General features: G+C 34.3%; 1 protein-coding gene across 2 annotated transcripts in view; it reads right to left on the reverse strand.

The window, feature by feature from the left end:
* The window catches only part of SEPTIN7 (septin 7), a 76,857-nt gene that overhangs the window by 38,354 nt on the left and 14,832 nt on the right, over positions 1-23,671 (reverse strand). The window contains exons 1-2 of one of the 2 annotated variants that reach the window (XM_053926266.2): positions 15,751-15,769; positions 14,352-14,454 (exon numbers count right to left, since the gene is read on the reverse strand). In XM_053926266.2, the coding sequence (XP_053782241.1) occupies positions 14,352-14,361 (10 nt within the window). In that variant the 5' untranslated portion in view covers positions 14,362-14,454; positions 15,751-15,769. Of the gene's footprint in view, positions 1-14,351; positions 14,455-15,750; positions 15,770-23,671 lie in introns of those variants that run through there. The other variant, XM_053926265.2, reaches the window with a different exon arrangement.

Consider the following 23,671-nt stretch of genomic DNA (forward strand, 5'->3'; position numbering starts at 1 on the left):
GATGTAAAAATTCCAGAAATTTCTAAGTCACAGGAAAGTAACTTATAGTTCTCCATGCCTGCTTCTTTCTTAACTCTTATAACCCAAATAAAGGAGGAAAGACTAGGATAAAACCCAAGCATTTGCAGATATCAGAAATATCTACAATATTTTCATTTAGAAGCACAAATGAAAATTTTAGGCACTGATGAAAATATTTTTGATGTTAAATTCGAAAGGATGTGATCTTTCTTATAATTTAGAGTAAATGACTCTACACCCAATTCCACCTATTGGTTACAGTATCTTTCCTCAGGGCAGTGTTTTCATTGTATCTACAAAATAATCCTTGGAGACAGTTATTTATGACTGAGGGAAAAACCCTGACTGGTATGGCTCAGTGGTCCAGCGAACCAAAAGGTCACTGGTTCCATTCCAGGTCAGGGCACATGCCTGGGTTGTGGGGTGGGGAGAGACAACTGATCAGTCAATCAATGCTTCTCTCGCACATTGATGTTTCCCTCCCTTCCTTTCTCCCTCCTTCCCCTCTCTCTAAAAATAAATAAATAATCTTTAAAAAAATAAATAAAAGAAAAACTTCCTACCCAGAGAATAAACATATTTTTCAAATACCTACTGAATACTTACATAATGTGATCATATATTTGACTACAACGAAAACCAAGGCTGAAAAACTCAGAAATCTACAGATCATATTCTCATTACAATGCAGTGAAATTAGAAGTTAACAACAAAAGAGTATCACAATCCACATGCTCACCTAGATATAAAACATCACCTCCCCTCAACTCCTCTTATCTGAAAAATTACTCAAATACTAAGAAAGTGAATACTACACATGAAAACCTAAGGGATACAACTGAAGTGGTATTCCGAGAAACACTTGTGCTTAAACAAGCCTGAAGAAAATAGATCAACCTTCGGGGTAGCTCTTGGCAAAATGTTAACTGGTATGGCTTTTCTGAGACACAATTTGGCAGCCTATCACAATGTAAACGCACATAGCTTTTGACCTAGCAATTTCACTTTTAGAAATACACATTATACAAGCATTTATGTTTGTGCCTAAAAATCAAAAAGCTTAACTAAGCATTGTTTGGATGTGGACATCCATATCCACAAATAGCAGACTGAATAAACCATGATAAATATGTACTATGGGATGCCACATAATTGAAGGATGAGGTAGGTCTTTCTGTACTGACATGGATATGTGTGTGAGGAAAAAACACTCACAGAATAGTATTTATAGCATGGTACCATTTAGATAAAAAATACTTATCTACATGGAATGAACGGTGTATGTAAAGTTACACAAAAAGATAGAAAGCTTCTAACAACTTAATAATGCTTGTCACTAGAGAAGGAAATGGGACTGAAGGAGAAGGAAAAAGGAACTTCACTGTTTTATTAAATGTCTCTAGAATTTACTTTTAAAAAAAATTGTTTATTATTTTTAAAGACTTTTCTTTTGGAGGGAGTGGGGAATATACGTGAGACATATGACAATGGGTAAAAGGGAAAGATTGGAAACATAATGACCCTACAGGATACTAGCCTCAAATTAAATAAAAAGGAATGTTCAGTGCAGTGAAGCTATACCTAGTGTGAACATTAAATTATTTATTAATTCCTCCTTAATAGTCACCTCCCTACCAAAATGTCAGAAAACCTATAACCATAAGACAAAATATAATGGCCTTGTCCTAACACTCTAAAGGTGCCTTATAACTACAACTGGTTCTTCCTAATTGGCTTCACTTAGAAAACAATAGGCACTAATGCAAAAGAGAGCACTATAATTAGTCCCACGAATTCAAATTCTACTTAAACACAACTTATGAGACAACCTCAATCAAGTTTATCTTTGCATTATTTAGGAAACATTTAAGAATAACAGCATTCAGTGTTATACATCCTACATTAAGAATAAAAAATTATTCAATAAAATATAACAGAATGTCTATGTGTAACATTCCATATATTTTCCTAAATTTTTATTTATTGATTTGAGAGAGGAAGGGGAGGGAGAGAGAAATATTGATTTGTTGTTCCACTTATTTATGCATTCATTGGTTGATTCTTATACGTGCCCTGACCAGGGACTGAACCCACAACCTTGTGGTATCAGTCAAACGCTCTAACAACTGAACTACTGGGCCAGGGCCGCATTTTATATTTCTTTATAACTAATGTTAAGATCTGTTAAGTGATCCAAATTAATGACCATTTTACGTTTATTTGACTTTGAAACGCACTATATGCATTCTGCAACAAAGCCATCATTCCTCATTTTACTGGATTTTACTGGGAAATAATTTAAATTTTTTTCTGACCTTGTTAAAACAATATAGTGTAGTAAGACTTACAATTTAAGATGTCATATTCTTAGTAAAAATTCTAAGAGTAACTGAAGTCTCCTACACCTGTGCTTTAACATGGTATGCAGGCTAAAATAACCCACGTGCTCTCTCTCTCTTACATCTAGCCCCTGAAAGCTGTGCACATCCCATCACTGTTTAAGAATATTACATTTCAAGCCCAAGAATAAAACATTCATGAAATGCTTATTTGTGAGGCTTTGAAGAAAGTCACACCAATGGTTGTAATAGTCACACCCACATTTAAAGATGGCCAGTGGAAAGAAGCCAAGAGGCATTAATTATCACAGAAAGTGAGAAGGAATTGCAAGGAAAAGTGGTCAATACCACCAAATAAGCAGTTAAATAAAAAGTGACCAAGGGATGAGGTGGCCTTTTATGACCTTTAATAAAAGCAATTTTATATTAAGAAGTCAAATGGTGATGAGTTAAGTAATAGACGGGAAATTCAAAAGTACAGATCTATTCAGTAAAATGCAAAGGTCATACCACCCAAGAGGTAGATAAAAATGTTATCTAGGGAAGGTGCTATTCTTTGTTTTGCTTTTTAATATGCTTATCTCTGAAGATTTACTCTAACAAGAACAGTTTAGATTATACTGGATACTGATTATTTCCAAGATTCCATACATATATGTGGCCTGGGATTTGCTGTAAGACTATTGCATCTTCTCAGAATCTATTAGGGTATCCTTGACATAGAGACTATGTACATGCTAATTCTAAAATGCAAGCTGAACAGGTCCCCTATGACCTGGTTTTGTAATTATCTAAACAAGTTACTCTAATTATAGTAACTGACCACTAGCTTAAGAGTTAACAATTCTGCTATATAGTTAGTAGCAAACATTCCAACCAGCCACTCAACAATTATCTCATTCACTGAGTTAAAAATTTTTTACTCCCTATGCACCTAAAGTTGGGAGGTCTTAAAGGAGGATGTTTATGATATTTCTTGCTACACTCATATAAAAGTCCTCTTTTTATAGCCCAGTTCAAGAGGATAACTACTTTTATTAAACAAATCCTGTTACCAGAAAAAATCAAAATGTCTACATGAAAAAAATTTTTCGCAATTATTTCAAAAATGGGTTACCATCATTCTATGGTTAAAATGTACTGTCTCACTTAGGCTACGGTCTGCCATCTTTTGGAGGCTGTAATTAAGTTTCTGTTAAGTTCTTCTACTAAAGTGAAAGCACTCAAATCAACAGAACTTCCCAGACTTCCTCTTTGTTGGCATGGTTGCCCTTCATGAGGATCACACCCAGGGTAAGTATCAGGATGCCGGTCTTCAGCACATGCTTCTCACCATGCAGCATCCCATCATAGGCAAGGCCCATTTTGATGCGGAGGCCATAGTAGTGGCCTGTGGGATCCACTTCCTTCATTCACATCAAGGCCAAAGATTATCTCTGTGAGCTCAGAGGCTCTCAGAAGATCTCAATGAAGTGGTGTTCATACATTTTTAAAAAATTGATTTTAGATAGAGGCGAAGGGGTATGGGAGAGAGAGAGGGGTTGATTTACTCTTGAGCAGGGAGCACATTCCACAAAGTGATGTTAAGGAGTGCCTTTCAAAGATGAAGTGAATTGACTTTGATCTTTTGAACTAGACGACTCACAGATTCTCACAGATTCTTTCAAGTTCTATAAATCTCACACACAAAACTTTATATCCTAAGGACCAATGGTGGGTTGCATGAATCACACTGGTGATTGTGTGAATCTGTATTTCTTTAAAAAAAAATTCAAGTATGCATAGTAATGACATCCACAATAAATAATTGTTAGTTGTATAAATATGCTTAATAAAAAGACAAAAAAAAGTTTAAATCAAAGGCATGAAAATTAAAATGTGGAACCTTACTCTAACACTACATTAATCACATTATTTTACTTTATTTGGCATTCTTAAAGATTTCTACTCAATACTGGCAACAATGAGACAAACGAACATTCACATGTCTGTGGTAACTATATAAGTTGGTATAACATTTTCATTTCACACCCTTCATCATGTCATCTACTTCTTTCTGGGAATCGAACAGGTAGGGGAAAAGACTGCAAAAAAGTTTTTTAACAGTGCATGTGGGGGGAAGGAGAGGACACTTTTAGGTAACACAAGGAGACAGGCTAGGTATACGATAATATTCCTATAAAAATAATATTAATCAACCATTGAGAATCACTTTTGAAAACCCATTTTACATGAGAAAATGTTTGCCATAGTGTTAAGTGAAAAATGTATTTTAAAATGAATATGGTAATTACAGCTATGCACTGGAGACACAAACAACATGCCGTAATCAGCAATGGTGATCTCTTCTCTCTTTAAAAAATTCCACCTACTCCTCTGTATCACATTTCTTATAGAAAACAATTTTGTAACAAGTACGAGTTTCTGCAGGAAGAATAACTTAAAGCTACATATATCTTAATAGCTTTGTTATACCAAAAGACATTTGAGTTGCCAAAAAATACAACTATATTTCAAAGCAAATATAATTTGAGTCCTTTCTCTGAACATTAAAGATTCTTTAAAGCAGTGCTCTTTAAACTTTAAATTGGCAGGGAGGAGGGAGATAGGATGTATAAGGGGGATAAATGATAATGGAAAAAACTACAATAAATAAACAAACTTTAGAATGCAGAGCAAGGGGATGCTCTTTCAAAATGCAGATCCCCACATTCCTGGAATGAACATCTTGAATAGGCAGTCCACGTTAATTTTGATTAAAGGTTTCAGAGAAACACAGACTTAGAATAATAAAAATGTAGTTCATTTGATTTCTTTGCTTATTTGTCCTTTTATATGACTTAAATTTTATAGTTTCCTCCTTAGACCAAAGTTATCTATAATGATGGCCTGGACCAAAAAACACTACTGTTAACTGCTAAATGACATTAAATCTGATTTTATTGAAACAACTCAACAACAAAAGAAAACACCCTCCTATGTGAAAAAATTATTTTTGACATTCAAAATTAATATCTTAACTGTCAACCTTTAATTAAATACTGTCCCTAAGATTCTTTTTATCACTGCCATTAAGTACCTGACACACTCAAGGGAAAATAAGATACTTAAAAGGTCTGCAAGGGACAGCCTTAATATTGTGGCAACTATAAAGCAAGTACACCCTTAATTAGCGATGTCACATTAAGTAACTTGAGCACAATACTTTAATATATTTACTGAAATGCACAAGATAGGCAATACAATATATTTTGTTAACAAGAATGCAAGCTACACATCTTAATCTTATTTATAATGGGGGAAGAACAAATCCTTAACCATTTTCAAATCAGCTAAATCTAACTCTCACCAGGAAAGAGCTTTGCCCAGCCATCTACGCTGAACTGCAAATTCAGAGCACAACATGTGTTTACCGAAATGTTTGTAATTGAAGGAGTTCAACACAGCAGAAGTTCAAAGTAAGGATTAATAAATATTTAACATATTAGCTGCCATATCATTCTCAACCATCTCTGATCTTTGTCTTCTCTTCATTTCTGGTATTTGGATCTTTCAATTAGGTCATAAAAATATAGTAACACATATACGCTTACAATAATATTTTGTTTAGTTTACGGATTTATTAGGCACATTATTATATACACAGTATTTACAAAAGGCACATTCATATGCACAACCGTCTCAAGCCCCTATGAGGTGGGGGGGCAGTTACACATAAGGCATGGCATTGCTGTCCCCTTGTTTCCACTCCACCATCCACATCCTCAGGTCCTTAGTGTGCGGCTCTTGTTTTTAATCTCGGTGCAGTTCCTGGTTCAGGAAGACTAGGTAAATGTTTGTTGTGGTACCGAAACTGAGATTCAAAGTGATCTGTAGAAGGTCAGAAAGCTCATTTGTGGCAGAAATTGGAGATTAAAACTAGGCTAAATATATTCTTTTTGTAACACCACTATGCTTAGTATTATGAAATAGATTTAAGTTAAATATATGACTGATTTTTATAGTATGCTAAAAATGAATAAAAAACATTAGTATAACTAGCTCTTTTACAAAATCACCAAAATATATTATACATTTGAAATTTAAGTACAAGAGAGAGCTATTGGTTTCAGGACTCTATCCTGTAAGGCAAATAAGATGTTAACTCCAATAAGCCCAAATAATAACTCTCCTGACTCTTTACACCTTAAATGAACACTACTAAAGCAATTATTAAATTCAATTGTAATTAGTATGATGCATTTCCCTGGAAATTCCCCCCAAATCACTTTGAGGGTCAAAGTGGTTGTCTTCATTTTATATCACCTGCTTAGTCCATAATTCCTAGCACTTTACTCCTGATCAGTACATTTCGTCTGAATTACTAATCATTCAATTAAAATTGAAACCTCCAGAGCATGACAAGAATGCTACGGAAATCGCACCATTATGTAACTGCTGTGATTATTACCCTGTAACATAATAAGCAATTCACAGTCTTCTATCATAAAATCTTGAGTTCAGAATGAACCACAAATCTTGATTCACAATCCATTCCTTGATATACACAATTTCCTTGTGTTTATCATCTGCTTACTTGACAGTTGTAGGCAGTGCAAGAACAGAAGAACCAAAGTCTAAAGCTTTCTTCCTTCTAAATATTAACCCATTTGTCTCAACCGTGAATAAATTTGGAGGCCCTCCAAAAGTTTACCAAACTCAGTTTGTCCATATATGTAAATATAACATCTACAACACTATACATACCTGCAAATAATTTTCATTTCCAAGCTAAAATTCTCGTTAGTTTTATCTCCATTAGTCACTTTTTTCCAATGGCAGCCCAAAATTACAATTTTACCAATTTTTCTGCCTTGTTTTAAGCATTAAAAAACCAATTTTTTTCTATGTAGATGTCACTTAATTCTACAATAGAAGTAAATATTCATTTTAAACCCTTCAAAATTATTTCGGCTTCCTCTTCCACTTCCCTTCCAAGTTTTCAGTCCAGAAATCATTATCTGGGGCTGAAAAAGGCAGGTGCACCTGCTGGAAGGAGAGTCCCAGTAGTCCAGAGAAGGGTGCCAGAGCTGGCCAGACAAAGGTTCCACGGGGGCCTGGGGGAAGACCTGAACCCAGACAGGAAAGGCGGGCACCTCCGTGAGAACAGAGGCCTAACATGGGTAGCACAGCACTTGAAGGGGGTGAGCAAAGTCATTGCACAGAGAGGGGAGGAGTATGGGAAATAAGGCAGAAGATTAATTATACACAGGGGATGGATCAAATAAGCAAACATATTAAGATAATGGTTTTTCATGATCAGAAGGACATTACAACTATAGAAAAGATAAAAAGAATGAACTGAAATTGGAGGTTATCAGTGTAAATTTAATGGTTTTCAATATATATATATAGCTAGATACAGAGGTCATATAGATTGTCCTTTGATCGAGGATTGGGTAAGGAAGGTGCGTCACACATACACAATGGAACACTACGTAGCCGTAAGAAAAGATGAAATATAGCCATTTACAACAACATTATGCAAAGTTAAATAAGTCAGTCAGAAAAAGCTAAGAACCATATGATTTCACTCATATGTGAAATACAAACTGAAACTCGTGGCCATAGACAGCAGTGTGGTGGCTGCCAGAGAGAAGAGAGTGGGGCAGGTGGAGGAGGCCTACAGTGACTTTATAGATGGTTTGACTTCAGGCAGTGGACACAGTGCAATATACAGGACCTAGTATCACAGAAATGTACACACGAGACTTTTATGACCCTACTAACCAATGTCACCCCAATAAATTTAATAAAAAATTTAAAAATACTATGCAGATATTAAAATCATAGTTAAAGTGTTGACGAGAATTTCCATTCTGTAAAATATTTACTGCAGCATTATGATGAGATCAAACACAGCAAAAACCATTCAAATGTCAAATGAGAAAGCAATGGCTAAAATCTGAGATAGCCCCAGTTGAAGTATTATGCAGCTGTCAAAAATCCCTAGTGACTCTAAATAGATACCACCATGTTTATTTACTTCCTAGAAAGTAACACAATTTGGCCCTAACCAGGTAGCTCAGTTGTTTAGAGTCATCCCAATACACCAAGGTTGCAGGTTCAATCCCCCATCAGAGAATGTACAAGAAGCAACCAATGAAGGCATAAATGAGTGGGACAACAAACCTCTCTGCCCCCCCTTCTCTCTAAAACAAATAAATCTATTTTAAAAAGAAAATAACACGATCTGTAATTATTTTACATATTATTTTCTTTTTTGCCTATCTCCCTAAATTAACATAAACCCTATAACCCTAGTAACTAGTAAACCCTAGTAAACCCTAGTTACTTTTTTCTACACAAATAACAGCATAATTATTATAATTTATAACTATAATAATGTAGTATTTATATAAGAAGAACTACAGAATGTGTTTGAGAAATATTGAGAGAGAGAAGCAACCAACCGCATATATTTTTAAAAATCGAGCTTGTAGTAATGGTTTTGGGAAGACTACTTAACCATTTAAAATATAAACATTAGATTCCTGACTCAATCTCACATCTAAAAAACCTGCATGGATTTAAGATTGTAAAATAAAAAAAGTTTAGCCTATATATCTTAAAATCTTGAATGCCCAATAACCTTGAATCAAGCAGAAGGACATCAAGGACAAAAAACATAAGAAAAAAACATTGCATGGACAATATAAAAATCAAGTTAATATAAAACACAACACAAAGAAAATTTTGGAAGAAAATGCCAATAACACACAGCAACAAAATAATAATACCCTTAAAATATTCATAGATTACTAGGGGAAAAAAATGAAGACAGTTTTTGAAAGTAAATTAGACTATTTCAATTACAAAAGTACCAATACAAAAGATAAATAAACATGAAAAAATAATAAGTTGACCAACAACAAAATACAGGTGAAAATAAGATGCCAATCATTACACATTAAACTGGCAAAGATCTATAACGTCCTGCACTGAGAGTATGCAGGACAGAGGGTGCTGACAACACTTGGTGATGTGCAAAATAGTGTGCAGCCTACTATAGGGCAATTGGTATTATGTATTAAAACCCTTTTCAAGACAATGCTTAAGCCTTAAAAAAAAAAAAAAAAAAAAGCAAATTTTCAAAGCTTTATCATAAGGAATTCATTAGATGTGCCGGCAGATATATCTGTATCCGTATTTATTTGTAACTGCCCTGATGTTGAACAACATGGCAATTTTAGGGCATTACAGGGTAGAACAAAAAGTAGGTTTACAGTTGCTCGTATGGCAAATAACACAATACTTAATAATACAAGAATAAACTGTGTTTCACGTACTCACAACTGTAAACCTACTTTTGACCCACCCTGTATATTCAACCTACACAAGCCATTCAAATCTAAGATTGAATCATATCCAACATCAAAAGATGATCATAGTTTGCTGCCAAATTTTAAAAAACAATCACACAACATTATAGATACATAAAAACAAAAATACTATATGACTCTATGCTTAAGAGACATCACTGGTGATGTATTTGTTAATGTTTTCATTTTGCTCTTCTGCATTCCTAATTTATAAAAATAAAGCATTATCTTTATTATAACAGCACTTTTTTAAATATACAGATGAAAAATCTAGAAAGAATACTAAAATTAAAATAGTGAACATGTGGAAATATGTGATTGCCCCCCACCCTAAACTTTTTCTGCTTTGGTTAAATTATTTCCTTTAAATGAGATAAAATTCACAGAACAGAAATTTCACCATTGTAAAGTATACAATTCAGTGGTTTTATAGTCACCATGTTGTGCAATCATTAGTGGTTAAATTACTCATAACTTTTATTAAAAATAAAATAAAGAGTTCAGAAAAAGTGTTTTTTAATATTACTAGAAACATTTCAACTATCCAACATCTTAGTTTCAGAATTAAATATAATACCAATAAGTGCCCCAAACCCTAGAAACAAAGTGAGGCAGTATTACCTTTCAATTTGTTCAAATAACTCTGGGTGTTACTAGAGCAATTCAAACACGAACAAGAAGGTGGGGGAAATGACAACTAAGACAGTCACTGTATGTGCTATCACTGACTGAATACTCCTAAACTTTTGCTGATAAATCATACACAAAAAACATTATGATAAACCTTGAATCCCCCAAATGGATAAACCAACATGTTCTAAGCTCCCTTACACTAAAAAAACAGAAATACCAATTTGTTAGTCAAGACATTTGGTGTAAGTCAAATACATTATGACAAATCATGTAATTTTTAAAAAAAAATCTCTACCACAAAAATTTTATAAAATTAAAGAAATGATCAAATGATCACAAAATAATAAAAAAATAATAAAATAATAAATAATTAAATTGTGGATTTTTATCTTCAAAGGATTCAAAATAAAATATTTAATATCACTTGTTTTTTCAAAATAATTTCTGGTCAGATAAAGCAATCTACAATCTTTCTGAATTCTACCTCCTTGAAAAATTCTAGTAAAATCAGGACCTTACAATTAACATTTTATTCTTAGAACACAGTCAAATCTAATTTAGGAGCACACAAAAACAGTCAAGTTCCAAGCACAAACAGGTTTGATACTTTGCTGACTTAGAGACCTAAATGTCATTAGGTATGCCTGACATACCTAAGGGCTTTACACCAAACTTTTTAGTTTTACTTTTATTTTAAGCCAAGAATTCAGGTATTCTTATTCTGGTGGCATTCAAGATCTTCAAAATCCAGGCTAGGTTTTCCAGCCTTACTTCCAATTATTATAAAGTTACATCTTAGAAGTCAAACCCTAAAGTCAATGGGCAATGGCAATTAATCTTGAAAATACCTTATATCATCAACTAACCCCAATTACATAAAAACTGGCAACCTGTTTTTCTTCCTGTGGGAAAACAAATCCTGTTTCTTTGAGCACATAAAAAGTAAACTAGTTTGTACTAAGATGCCATATTTTTCACTAGGCTAACATTCAGCAAAGTGAGATGATTACAACATGAAAGTATGTGTAGAAGCTAATAATGACTGCGGGAATAAAAAACGCACCTCTCCATCCCTGGCTGGTGTAGGTCAGTGGACTGAGTGCCCGCCTACGAACCAAAGGGTTGCTGGTTCGATTCCCAGTCAGGGCACATGCTTGGGTTGTGGGCCACGTCCCCAGTAGGGGGTGTGCAAGAGGCAACCACACACTGATGCTTCTTTCCCTCTCTCACTCCCTTCCCCTCCCTCTAAAAATAAATAAATACAATCTTTAAAAAAAATTCACCACTTGTCTAATTCTCATTCACTCATCTTGCTGTCTTTTTGGTTTGTTTTACAGAAAGCACATCTTTATTTACTTATTATTTTTCTTTTTACAGAAAACATCTAGTTGAAATAGCGTAGGTTCAACCCATACTGGATGCACTGTACTCCGCACTATATCCAGCACCCCCAAATGAGCCTCTGCATAGTGCTTAAGAACACACCAGAATAAATGAGAAACAGACTGAGTTTGGTTCTGCCACCTGCTAGCAATGTGACCATGGCAAGTAACCAACTCTCTCCATGCCTAGGTTTCTTCATCTCTAAAATGAGGATAACAACAATATCAACAGCAAAGGGTTGTTGTTAAGAATTTTACCTAGAATGCTGCCTGGCACATAATATTATATAGCTGTTGGCTATTACTCTCCAACTGGACTGCCACTTCAATGTCTATCCCAATTCTATTCTTAAAAATCTTCCCTAATTCCTCCTCAAATATGGCAATAATAATCTCCAACCAGGGACAGGCTCTCTTATATTCCTTAAACTTCTATGACTCTTACCACTAAAAAATTTCTATATGATTCTATTGGCTTATACTCACTTGCTGGAAACATTACTTATTTTTTGTGTACTTTATGTTGTCATAAACTATAGGCTCATTTAAGAGAGAAAATATGGGGATACTCAATATGTCTCTTTGATACAAAGAAGTCATTCAAGAAAGTATTCAACAAATATTGCTTATGAGGCTAGGTTACTAGATAGAGGTTTTTCCAACAAAGAAAAAGGAGTGCCATAAAGAAAGCAAGTGTTAGATATAAATTCACAGTTTGTATCAATGTATAAGTCTTAAACCAAAAATTGTTATAAAAGCCAAAACTGCTCCAAGTTTAAATCTCAAAAATGAGGACTCAGCTCTTAAGTAACAGCTTGCATTCTCTAAGTTAAAATTACTAAAGCAAGGTTGGTTATGGCTTTCTATGATTTGCAAACAATGCTGCTAGATTTGGCCTAAAGTCTGAAAACAGACCAATGTATGACACACACTGTTAAAAGGTGATATGCAACTATGTAGATGAAAAGATTTAGTCCTTGCACTCAACAAGTCTGCACAAAGATAGCTAAGTACACAATAATGTTCAAAGTGCAGTGGGGAAAACCCCCATTTTCCTTTACCTGCAGTTGAAGTCTTATCAAGGAAAACACAAAAGCTGTCATTCACAAAAAAGACTGACAAGAAAAACTAATGAATAAGATATATTAAGAGATTGCATATTTTCTCTAAAAATCAAGATCGTATGACCATTAAATTTTTTTTATCTGGAAAAATCTCACAGAGATTTTAATTCCAATATCTGGCCTTCATCCTCAGATATTATTCTAAGTGTATGTTCAAGAAGTTATTCTTTAAACTAAAATTTTAATATTAAATAATTTTTGAAAATTGTTATAAATAATTCTCCTAGTGGACCCCAAAGTTTTCTTACAAATTAAAAAAAAAGATCATATATTTATCTACAGTTTTTCATTTAAGATCACTAACATTACATATGTAAAGGTAAGACGTACTATTTCTTCACATATAATAATCATGTTACCAACGTACTGAAGAAAAGGCATGTTCTACAGATGTTTAGTCCATCCATCCAAACCCACGTCTACTCCACAGCAGTAATTTGCAAGCTAGGTATATTACGCTTCTACTCAACCAGACACAGGCAAGTTTACTAACCAAAATATTCTGGTCAACTGATAAAATATTCTTCCCTTCAATGAAGGAGTGTTTTATAGCTAATTTAATTAATCTAATTCAATACCAGGGATTGACTGTATTAGTAAAAATTAATGCACACTACACAAAGACCCAAAATAAATTCAATTTTCTTTGTCAAGGATAGTCAATCCATTATCCTGCCTTTAACCTTCTTAAAAAGTATAGAGAAATACAATAAAGTTGCATCATAGTTAGGATTTATGTTCTAAAGTCAGCCTATATAAGGGGGAAATATTACATTCATTTAAGATTAACACTGTCTGTTAAGATTACTAATCTTACATATGGTAATGTGTTTCTTCATAGATAACAATGTTACCAACCTATAGTCAAAATAACCCTTAAAAATCTCTTCAAATGGACTACAAATAGGGTAAGGTATTCAAAGGATAAAGCATAGGAAAAATGAGACTGAATGAGAGAATAAGGAGGGTCATATTTCACTTATTCCAGGACTTATACTCAATGAATAAATTCCTGGGATAGTCATTTGCATGACTATGATCCTTTCTACTCTATCCTTCTTTTTCAAATCGAGAGTACATATGTTTAAGTGAAATGCTCCAGTGCTATGAAGCTACTTGCATATACAGGGTGGGGCAGAGAAGGGAATCACCCTGGAGAAACGAGTGATCACCAGATGCTATTTCCTCTTGTAGCATTACCAATTGAAGAGAACTTCTCTAATGCTATATCCCCGCCCCCCCCACCGCCTGCCACTGTTTGTCAATTTTTTTGTTTTCAAAATTGTGCCACTTTAAAAAAGGAGACAAGAAAATATATAAATCCCATCATACCATCAAGCTAAATTTTAAAATGTATTCACATAATAAGAGAAAATATAACACATGATCACTGTAGTTATCTGAACTATTGTTTTCTTAAATTCATTCATAGTTGATTAATAGTTTAAAATTGAGATCAAAATTCATTTTTAGTGAGAAATCATATCTTACCCACAACCATAAGTGTGAACTCGAACCCTCTCTTCACTGATTTTCTGTATACTTGATTTGGGAGATTTGCAAACCCCACATAGCCTTCAAGGTTCTTCTGTTGCTAAGAAAAGAAAGAAGGGTCAAGTTATTCAACAGCAGCAAAACTCTTCTCTCACATATTTCAAATTCCCTTTGTTAACCTATTTTAGAAAACTATAAGAAGTATTAATCATAGTGAATCAAACTGATTTTATAATGGTGCCAATAAAAATATTAATTAATTGCAACAATGGACAAAATGAATTGAGCATGAGTTGACTGACAATGTAATAGTCAATTAGAAAAATCCAAGGAAATAAAATAAAAAATTTAAAAATCTGCCTGAGAGCAAAGATCTCTATTTACAGTAAGTTAGTTACAATAAGATTCTGACCAATCAACTTAAAAAAAAGTTTATTCACCAAAAAAATCAAATCCCCTTAAAATTATATTACAAACTTTTCTATTATCCAATTGTTCATACTAATTACCACAGGTATGAGTTTCTTGAAATTTGTCTTCCTATTCATAAAATGAAATTAAAATGTTGAGTTTAAAGCAATTTTCCCGTAAACTCTTGAAGGTGCTCATGATCAGTGTCAATCAGTAAATAGCATCTTTCCTGCTGCTGTACCAGGTCCAAGTATGTCACTTCAGGGTTTCACACAAACCTGCTGCCTCTACTATCAGGGACATCAGATTTATCCAGGTTTTACATTATAATTCAGTTTTCTGTATAGTTTTGGATTCTGTGATGACCTCAATAGTAGTTTCATGAGTAATTCAAAGACACCTATTTCTAAAATGGTGTAGTAAATTTTTAACTTACCCATTGGTGAGAAAAACTGTCCATAGTTCAGACCATCTGAGTAGAGTCTTACTGGATAATTTTACTTAGAGGTAGGTCTTATTCATCATTAAAATATAATGACAAAATATTCCTAAGAGGTACTCATTTCTCTTAAGTTTTTGTCACATTTAAATTCTATTTTTAAAAATCTCGTAAGTTTAAAGCATTATTTCAGCACATTTGGATTTAACAAAGAACAGTCTGCATCCCTCACTAGTATCACATATGTAGCTAAATATTCCATTTATAACCTTTTACTTTTTTTTCACTCATATAAACTAATTTTTAAGCCAAATGTTGACAAAATACGCAAGCCAGTTAAATTGAAAACCTAATTTTGAATATAATAATTAGGATACTGGTCAGAATATATTTTAAAATCAAATATCTGAAAGCCTACTGTATGTAGAGCTAAAAATATGTATTAAATTTAAGGTTTCCTTGGCTCATATTTCATCCAACTGTCAGTTAAATTTAAGTTAACTTAAACTGAAAAAAGTATGTGTATAAATTGTCTAGTGTACTCACAGCTACTTTGTAAAGAACACATTTCCATCATTCCAGTGTTCCAGATTCCAACAGAACAGATCCACAGAAGAACAGTAAATGAGGAATTCCAAGAATTGTAGATGATGCATTTAGTCCAAAGAGGAGAGGCAATCCATTGGAACATGGCAAAAGATAGGGAAAAATAAAAGTTACTTACATGTAACTCAAAAAATCAGAGATAAATTACAAATTAATTGAAGGCAGACTTTTCTCTACACATGTCAATAATACTTTGTTGTGTGTGGGACACAAGGCCTAAAGAATTTAATTCATTTTCAACATCTCTCCTGATGAAATATAGATCAAAAGACTTCCTATCTTTTTATAAAAGTTAATTACTATGTGCTGTACCTGAAGTCTTACAAAAAATGGTGGGAAAGCTATAAAAAAGTTTCAGGAAGGTATACAGGAGTCAAGTTTTAATCCCAACAAGAAGAAAATATAAATTTTGCTTTGTCAGTCACTGGGTTAAGACAGCCCAGATCAGCCCTGGCCGGGTAGCTCAGTTGGTTAGAGCATCATCCTATAATACGCCAAGGCTGCAGGTTTGATCTCCAGTCAGGACACATGCAAGAAGCAACCAATGAATGCATAAGTAAGTGGAAAAACAAATAGATATTTCTCTCTCTCTCTCTCAATTAAAAAAACAAAACAAAACAGCCCAGATTAGATAAAGACAAATGTTTTAGATAAAATATTTGCAGTGCTGTATTTCAAGTTCTATTAATTAAACTAAAGTTCAGAATTGGAAGAAATGTGGGCTTATGGATGGATACACTAAAGGGAAGGAAGCTAAAGAGGACAAGCAGTAACAAATGGAAAACTGAAGAAAATGGGAGCTGTGGAAACTGAAAGACAACTAAGGAAGCACAGAGAAGAGAGGAGACTACCCTTGGATAAAATGTCTACAAAAAGTACGCATCTTTATTGTATACTGACATGAATCTATGAGTTCTATCGCAACCTGGAATGATGATAATGATGCTGCCTCTTCATCCATCACCTTTACAGCAAGGCCCGCCCTGACCACCTTTATCTAAAATTACAACCCCACTCATCAATTTGGCACTCTGTTGCTTTATGATTTTCTCCTTTGTACTTACCACCATCTAACACACATTGTACTCATCTTGTTTATTGCCATCTCCACCCTAACCCACCTCCAGTGTAAGCTTCATCAAGGTAGAGATTAATGAATTATATAAATTGTGGCATCAAAAAAGAAAAAGCCATCTGGGAGAGCTAAAGAAGTTTTAGAGAAAATATTACCCGCACATTTTAAGGAACCCACAAGACAAAAGGCATAAAAAAAATGCCTCAGAGTCGGCCTGGGTGTCTTATTCAGGGTGCTTTATCCTCAACTCCTAAAACAGTCTTTGGCATACAGAACAAACTGAGGTCTCGATTAAGAAAAGGGGAGAAGTATTCAGGCAACGTGGTGGGCTCTAAAAGTGGGGGTGAACTTACTGCTCCCAGGAACAAAAAGGTACATGAACTACAATGATGTGAAGTAGTGGACCAGGGGATAAGGGATAGAAAATGAGGTCAGCAAGGTAGTCAGGGGCCAGATCACGTGGGATCCAGACAAAAGAAATTTGGATGTTATTTTAGGTATGATGGGAAGTCACTGGAGGGTTTCACACAGGCGAGTGACCTGACCTGATTTGTGTTTTAAAGATAGCTCTCACTGCTAAGAGAAGGAGGAGTGAAAATAAGGAAACTAGTAAGGAGCATACTGCAATAGTCCAAGAAAAAAAGATACACTAACTTTAGATGGTGTAGAAGCAAGAAGAGATAAGGAGGAGTCAGAATATGTTTTGAAGGTAGAATTGTCAGGACATTGCTGATGGACTGGATTTGATTAGTGAAGGAAAAAAGAAACCAAAGATAACTACAGGGTTTTGGCTTGGACAACTCCAAGGCTAGTGATATCTCTTAGGGAAATGGGGTAAAACAGAGAAGAAAAAGGCTGGGAAGTGAGAGCCAAAATTGCCAAAATCAAAAACAGCCTCGAACGTGTTAAGTATAAGGTGTCTATTATATATTCAAGAAGACATGTCCAGCAGTCAGTTACATAGATGAATACAGAAATTCTAGGGTTGGTTGGTGCTGAAAATAGAGATTTTGGAATGATAAGCATATAGATAGTAGTAGGGGAGGAATGAATTCCAAGGAGAGACTATATATAAAAATGGGTCCAGACAGAGACCTGGAGCACTCCAACCTTGAGATAGATACTAGGCAGAGAAAGAATGAGAAAAATCAATCAGTGAGGAAGAACCACTGGCTCAAGATCACTCAACTGCATTAAGCTCTACCAGAAGGTCAAATGAAATACCAAAGATGTGACCATAAGATTTTGAAATAAGGTTACTGGTAACTTTGGATAAGAGCAATCTTGGTAACATCGTGAGGAAGAAAAGTGACTATGTTGGGAGTAAAAAAAATTCCATGTAACTATTATAACATTTTAAATAATTGTAAAATTAAACATGTTACTTGTCAGTCCCCACATGACTAATTTTTCAGAGGGAAAGAACCATGTCATTTCTACATTCCTAACAAAGTGCCAATACACAGGTGATATTAAAAGCTGAATAATTAAAATACATTTTCAGAGGAAGAAGCTGTGCCAAAAGAAGAAACATATAGATCTTTCATATATAGTAAGAATCTTTCCTTACCACAAACTCTAAAATCAAACACTCTGTAATTCACAAGACTTAAGTACCCACTGATGCTTTTTTCCTGCACAAATGAAATGTTCACAGTGCCAGTGTGAAATATAATCTCTGGATAAAGAAACATTATTTTTAGGTGTGAGTGATACAACTCTGACATTTATAAGCATGTGAAGATAGATAAAAATACATTTACTAAAATACCTTTAGGTCTTAAGAGTATTATTTGATTTCAAGCATCAGTTACATAACAAGAAACAGTTATCAAATCATATTTTCTAAAAGCTATATGTACATTTATAAAACCTTTTAGTTATTGGCTTGTCCAAAAAGTTCATTTGTTTTTTTCCGAAAGATTGCTCTAGTAGTGCTTAGGTGTCTTTAACTTCATTCAAAACAATTTTGTTACATTGTATTTATTGTAAAAGCTGACATATCAGCATGCATTAAAAAAACTGGCAGGGGCTGGGAGGAGCAGTCGAGGGAAAGAGGGAAAATGCAGACAACTGTAATTGAACAATAAAATAATTTTTAAAAAAGTATCAAAGTTGGTGGGGTTCTGTATAGCCATTTTAATATTGAAGAGGAAAGAATATGCAACATTTTTGGCATATTATGCTTTATTATTTCAAGGAAGGTAAAAAGGCAACTAAAATGCAAAAAAAAAGATTAGTACAGTATATGGAGAAGATGCTGTGACTGACTGAACGTGTCAAGAGTGGTTTGTGAAGTTTTGTGCTGGAGATTTCTTGCTGGATAATGCTCCATGGTCAGGTAGACCAGTTGAAGTTGATAGTGATCAAATAGAAACATTATTAAGAACAATCAATGTTCTACAATGTGGGAGATAGCCAAAATACTCAAAATACCCAAATGAATAAGTTAACCATGAAAATGAAAAATATGCCTTTTATTTTATGGAAAAATACATATGAACTTTTTGACCAATCCAATATATAGAGATGCCAAATCTCTATGCAAAAATTCATAGAAAATCAAATTGCAGTTCCACTGCCTGTTGTGTCAGTGCCTGTGGAAAAGTCAACATAATAAACACAACATCCAATAATTTCAGTGTTAAACTTATTTAACCTTATTTCTAGAAATCAATTATATTTGAAGAACAAGATATTTCACGCAAGTACCAATGGGTAGTTTATTGGAACCTTTTGAAATCCTTTATAGTCTCTTGCCATTTGTTCCTATTCCAAAGAATAAAGTTACCCAAACTGTGACACCTAAAAATCCCATTATCATTTTTAAAGGTTTGAATATTAATATTTACTTTGATAAATTTTCCCAAAGAGAAAAGCAGCAACTTATTTTGGAAATTGCTAAATATGCTTTTCAGCAACAATAAAATTTATCAAGGAGTGTTGTAACACATTGGAAGCCTGACAAAATTAGAATTTGAGGGAAATTAAGGAGTATTCCTGGTAGGATCTAGTAAAAAAAAAAACAACCTTCATTTCCCCCTCAACACACCTTTACAAAATGAAAAGTTTAGCCCAAATTACCTTAATAAGACCAGAATTCTATCTCTCCCCTTAGTAACTGCAATTAAAAAAAAAATCAGGCTACAAAGATCCAAGGTTTCTATCAATAACTTTCCATTTCAAAGGTAAACATTTGGGGTTTCCTAAATAACTTCAAGTTCAATTTGTACCCCTGTAGGTTTTAAAACACAGGTATATTGTATATTGCTTTACACATTGACAAAAATAATTAAGTTTCTTTCTCCTAAAATTTAAGTAATTCTAAATATACACTACACAAAAGGAAAAACCATTAATTCATAGATTTACTTGTCTACTACTTAGTGTTGTTCTTAAGTGAAGCCTTACATCATACACATGGATAGTAAAATTCTTACCATCTCTTACATAACCCAAGGAAAAAAATGAAAGAACTTCATCAATTAAATGTTTTAAAAATTTTAAATGTAAGTGGTACAAAAATACCCTGACTCTAAGTTTACTGTAACAAGAACAGTAAGATATCCTAAATACTAGCTTTGATGTCCCCTCCCCTACAATATTTTTAAAGGTTCAAGTCTTAGTTTGAATGCTCCCTGCTTCCCCCTTTCTTACTGAGATAAGTGACTTTGTACTGAGGGAACAAACTTTTATTGTCTTACTTCCACACTTCCTGGTTAATCTGTTCAAAAGATTTTAATATTTAATTCTATGAACACACGTCAGAATGGGGTAACTCAAAATTTAAATATATTTTTCTTCATTCTGAACTTGGAATTTAGAGCTCTACTTATAGAATTTACTGACCACACTTTTCATTCATTCAATATAGCTATTGAACACTTACAATTACGTACCAGCAGTTACAGATATAAAAGTGAATAAAAACAAGGTCCCTGCTTCTGAAACTAAGAGTCTAAAGTCAGGTAAGTTAGGAGGCAATTATAATAACACAGTGATAAATACAACTGGTGTAGGCAAGCACAGTAGGATAGCTATGAGAACAAAAAAAGGAAGGATTTGACCTCAGGATAGGGGTCAGATCTTTCAGATCCTGAAGGACTAGTAGGACTGGGTCTGATAAGAAATGTGGGTAGGTGCTGGAGAATATAAGTCTTAGGCAGACTAGTTGGTAGCTACAAAGGCCCAAAAGCAAGAGGAGCGCATGATTTCTTTACAGGAATTGCAAACAGTTCAATACAACTTATTTTCAGGGCCTAGAAGCTAAAGCATAGGAAAGTTAAGCAAAAGTCAGATCATGAAGGACTGTTAGCCAAGTCAAGGAACTTAGATTAGACTTCATCTTGAAAATTATGTACATCATTAAAGGATATGAAGCAGAAGAACACACAATTAACACTAATTCATATGCAGTCATATTCATATTTTAGAAAATTACCACTAAAAAATATTGAGGTTGAACTGGAGGAGAGAATACTAGCAATCCCAAGAACTGCTGTAGTTGCCCACGGAAGAAATTAGGATTTGAAGCAGTGGAGATGAAGAGAAATATAAATTGGAACTCTAATGTCCAATAAGGTAGCAACGAACTACACATGGTTACTGAAGACTTGAAATTTAGCTAGTCTAAACTGAAATACACTGTAAGTGTAAAAGCACATGCCAGATTCTGAAGACCAATGAAAAACCCTAATTTTTATATTGATTGCATGTTAAAATAAAATTTCAGAGATGCTAAATTACATAAAATACTAAAATTAATATCACATGTTTTTGTTTTTTAAAAATGGCTACTAGAAAAAACTTAAATTACATTAGTTTCTTACATTACTTTCTTTCTACTGGGCAATGCTGGGTTAGATACTGAGATGAACTGACAGGTCTCTGTAACTAACTTGTGGGAAGCTAAGATTCAGGTTTCTGAATTTAGGTTTGAGCAACTGGATTAATAATGGTACCAACTGTTAAAGACAGCAATTATCTGAGTTTAAGGTGCTAACTGAACTTTAGGGAGACAGCTGTGTACATAAAAGTTAGATGTTCTAAAAATGTCTTGATTATACAGATACTAACATTTTAAGCAATCAACATTTAAATGGTAGGAGGGCAAGGGTATAAATGCAAATATAGCACGTAAGGTAGGAAGCAGTCCAGAACCAATACCAAAATCACCTACACAAACCTAGAAGAAAGTGAGAGAGAAAAGAATGAAGTAGTTCATGAAAGAAGTTCAAAGAGGTGAACTGTAGTGGCCTCTTTCTTCAAGAAGTGATCAACTGTACCAGATGCTCTGGACTGGTCAATATAAAGATACAGAAGAACCTACATATTAACAGGGACCACTGTCAGAGCAGTGGAAAGACAGAAGAAAAAGGCAGGTTGGAAGTAAATAAGCAGTCAATGATTGTAGGCAGTGAGTGTAAACAATTCTTTCTGAATGCTTACCTGTGAAGAGAAGAACAAGTTCACTAGAGGATAGCGCAGGATCAAGGGAGGGTTTTAAGAATTAAAAAAAAAAAAATAGTTGCATTTGTTTAAATGCTAACAGAGCCCTAGTAGTGTGGCTTAGATGGAGCGTAATCCCATCCAAAAGGCTGTAGGTTTGATTCCCAGTCAGAGCACATATCTAAGTTACTAGTTCTATTCCAGCCTGGGGTACATCCAGGAGGCAACCAATGTTTCTCACATATATGTTTCTCTCTCTGTGTCTCTCTCTTCCTCTCTCTCTAAAATCAGTAAGTATATCTTCAGGTAAGTATTTAAAAACATGCTAATGAAAAAGATCAAGTAGCTGAAAAAAGATAGGTAAATTAGGATATAATGTTCTCAACTTTCTATAAGCACCAGAGATAAAATCACTTGCTAATCTTGAATGGGGAGGGGAGACCAGGGAATTTTAAGAGGTAAAGATTTAAATCAGAAACCATAAGAACAGGGAGGAAGGCTAGGAATACAGAGCAACTAGTCAAGAAATTCTGTCCACTAGTTAAGACTAAAGACCACAAATCTGTGTGAATGTATACATGGAATCTTTCTCTAAAAGCAATTAGTAACTCAGTATAAGCCAACAGGTTGTAGGATGCATCTGAAACTGTTATTTTGCAGAATGAGTAAACAAAAGTACAAGGGATCAAGGAAGTTGAGAAATATAGTTGAAATATTTCAGTGAACAAAAACAAAGAGGGTCAAGGATGAAAGGTAGTAAGGAAGACAGCTAAAAGACTGAAACTGTGGTTAGAATGGCCCATAAAATTAAGATTTTAGAAGTGGAACAAAAGTTCCAGATAATGACAAAATGGAGCCATTAAAATGACGGGTCAAGAACAACTGAAAAGATATAGGACTAAATTATTGAAGGATTTTTACACATCAGGGCTAAAAAGGCCCCAGGATGATGATAGAACTTGGGGAGGAAAGGAAAACTGAGTGTTCAGTGCCATCTTTTTTTTTCTAACAGATTTTGTTTATTTATTTGCAGAGAGAGGGGAAGGGAGGGAGAGAGACAGGGAGAGAAACATGGATGTGAGAAACATCAGTTGGCTGCCTCTCACACACCCCCAACCAAGGACCTGGCCTGCATCCCAGGCATGTGCCCTGACTGGGAATTGAACCCGCAACCTGAGTTCACAGGCTGGCACTCAATGCACTGAGCCACACCAGCCAGGGCTCAGTGCCACCTTTAATGAATAAGGAGAAAACACAGATATGGAAACTGACAAATTTAAGAAGCTGTTAAAGAGCACAGGCTTTAAATAAGCAGGACTTTTTAAAGAGAGAATGGTC

The sequence above is a fragment of the Desmodus rotundus genome, chromosome 6 (genome assembly GCF_022682495.2).
Source record: "Desmodus rotundus isolate HL8 chromosome 6, HLdesRot8A.1, whole genome shotgun sequence".
Lineage (NCBI taxonomy): Eukaryota > Metazoa > Chordata > Mammalia > Chiroptera > Phyllostomidae > Desmodus > Desmodus rotundus.